Consider the following 1,376-nt stretch of genomic DNA (forward strand, 5'->3'; position numbering starts at 1 on the left):
TCCTGACCGTTTAGGGAAATTCGCATTCAGGTCAACACGGTGACTGTTACCGTGTCCAATAATACTTAGGTCTCCCGAAACCCGTTCGTTGTGAGCTACGAGAAGAAAATGAGGGTAAATACAGAAGGCAACAATGAAACAACCTGCCAATATGTTTGCTCATACCTTTTAGTGCTAATTCATACCCGTCTGGGTTCATGGAAGGCATGATGTGAATTCTTGTACTATTGACCAGACGTGTGACCAATGGATCTTTGCCATAATTGCGGCACAAGTACTCAACCAGGTTTAGGAGAATCTCACGTCCGATAAACTCATTTCCATGCAGGTTACCCAAAAACATGACCTCTGGTTTGCCTGGTTTGGATGAAGTAAAGAGATGATCACACAGATGACCAGTTGAGAAATATTTTTTTATATTGTATATGTATGTGTTTGTACGCAGTCGCACCTTGCTGATCAACACCAGGATTGGTGGATATCTCCATTACATAAAGATTCCTGCCCTGCACTGATCGTCCAGCAGAGTTCAGGTAAGTGATGGAAGGATGGACAGCACTAAGCAGTTGCAACAACATCTCCATTTCATCATAACTATGATATCGGAAATCCAAAGTATGGATTGGAGACCTTGAGGTGGGAGGCCCAGGTGTGTTCAGACCTTCATTGGTAACCACAGCTTGTTCAGAGGGATCTAGCATTAACATCTCCTCTACAGGTTCCTCGAGAGTGAAGTTTAGCAGCGTGGCTTTGCCTTCAATCACTGGCACATTCTTGACAGTATTTGAAAGGTATCTGAAGGAAACACGAGTAAATTCCATTAAACTGGACCAATTCCATTTCATAATTCTTCTTTTATGCATCTACATATAATCACCCAGATGAGCTAGCAGTGATGTCATATCTTCCAGGAAGCAGCAGACGATAATAATCACCAAACATCCAAGTTGTGATGTTGTGATCAGTTCCAGAAACGGAGATTGTTGCATCTGGGAGACCAAAGCCCGATCTGGTCATTACGAAACCTCTCACTCCAATATGAGCCTATAAACAGAAGTGAAATAAGGTTTGTTAGATAGTACATGGGACTACACAAAACATTCAAATCAACTCACTTGGTGTATGTAGGCAAGAAGGGCCTCCTTGTTATTGGTCCATTCTGTGAAAAGCTGAGAAGCTGGTGGATACTTGCAGCAGCTCAACCCAAAAGTGACTTCAAAACAGTTCCCTTTGAAGAAGTTGTAATCCTGCATTCCCCCTGTGCACAGACAGGACACCAAATCATTGAACCAAAGTTGAATGGAGTTCCACTTGGGCACAAGGCCTGATTTTAAATGTCAAACTGTGATACCATCTCCCAAGTTTTTGTCTGGAAC

General features: G+C 42.7%; 1 protein-coding gene across 1 annotated transcript; it reads right to left on the bottom strand.

Annotated features, from left to right (window-relative positions):
* Nucleotides 1–3: 3 nt before the first annotated feature.
* Nucleotides 4–1,370, bottom strand: LOC107578777 (carboxypeptidase D-like; the record flags this gene model as incomplete). The annotated part of the gene is made up of 6 exons (XM_016264695.1): nt 1,352–1,370; nt 1,116–1,258; nt 878–1,044; nt 452–795; nt 166–357; nt 4–95 (listed from the first exon to the last, which is right to left on the bottom strand). Coding segments are annotated over exons 2-6 (933 nt in total), but the record flags the coding sequence as incomplete, so codon positions are not given.
* Nucleotides 1,371–1,376: the final 6 nt, after the last annotated feature.

Source organism: Sinocyclocheilus grahami, unplaced genomic scaffold, assembly GCF_001515645.1.
Source record: "Sinocyclocheilus grahami isolate Dianchi unplaced genomic scaffold, SAMN03320097.WGS_v1.1 scaffold11915.1, whole genome shotgun sequence".
Classification (NCBI taxonomy): Eukaryota; Metazoa; Chordata; class Actinopteri; order Cypriniformes; family Cyprinidae; genus Sinocyclocheilus; species Sinocyclocheilus grahami.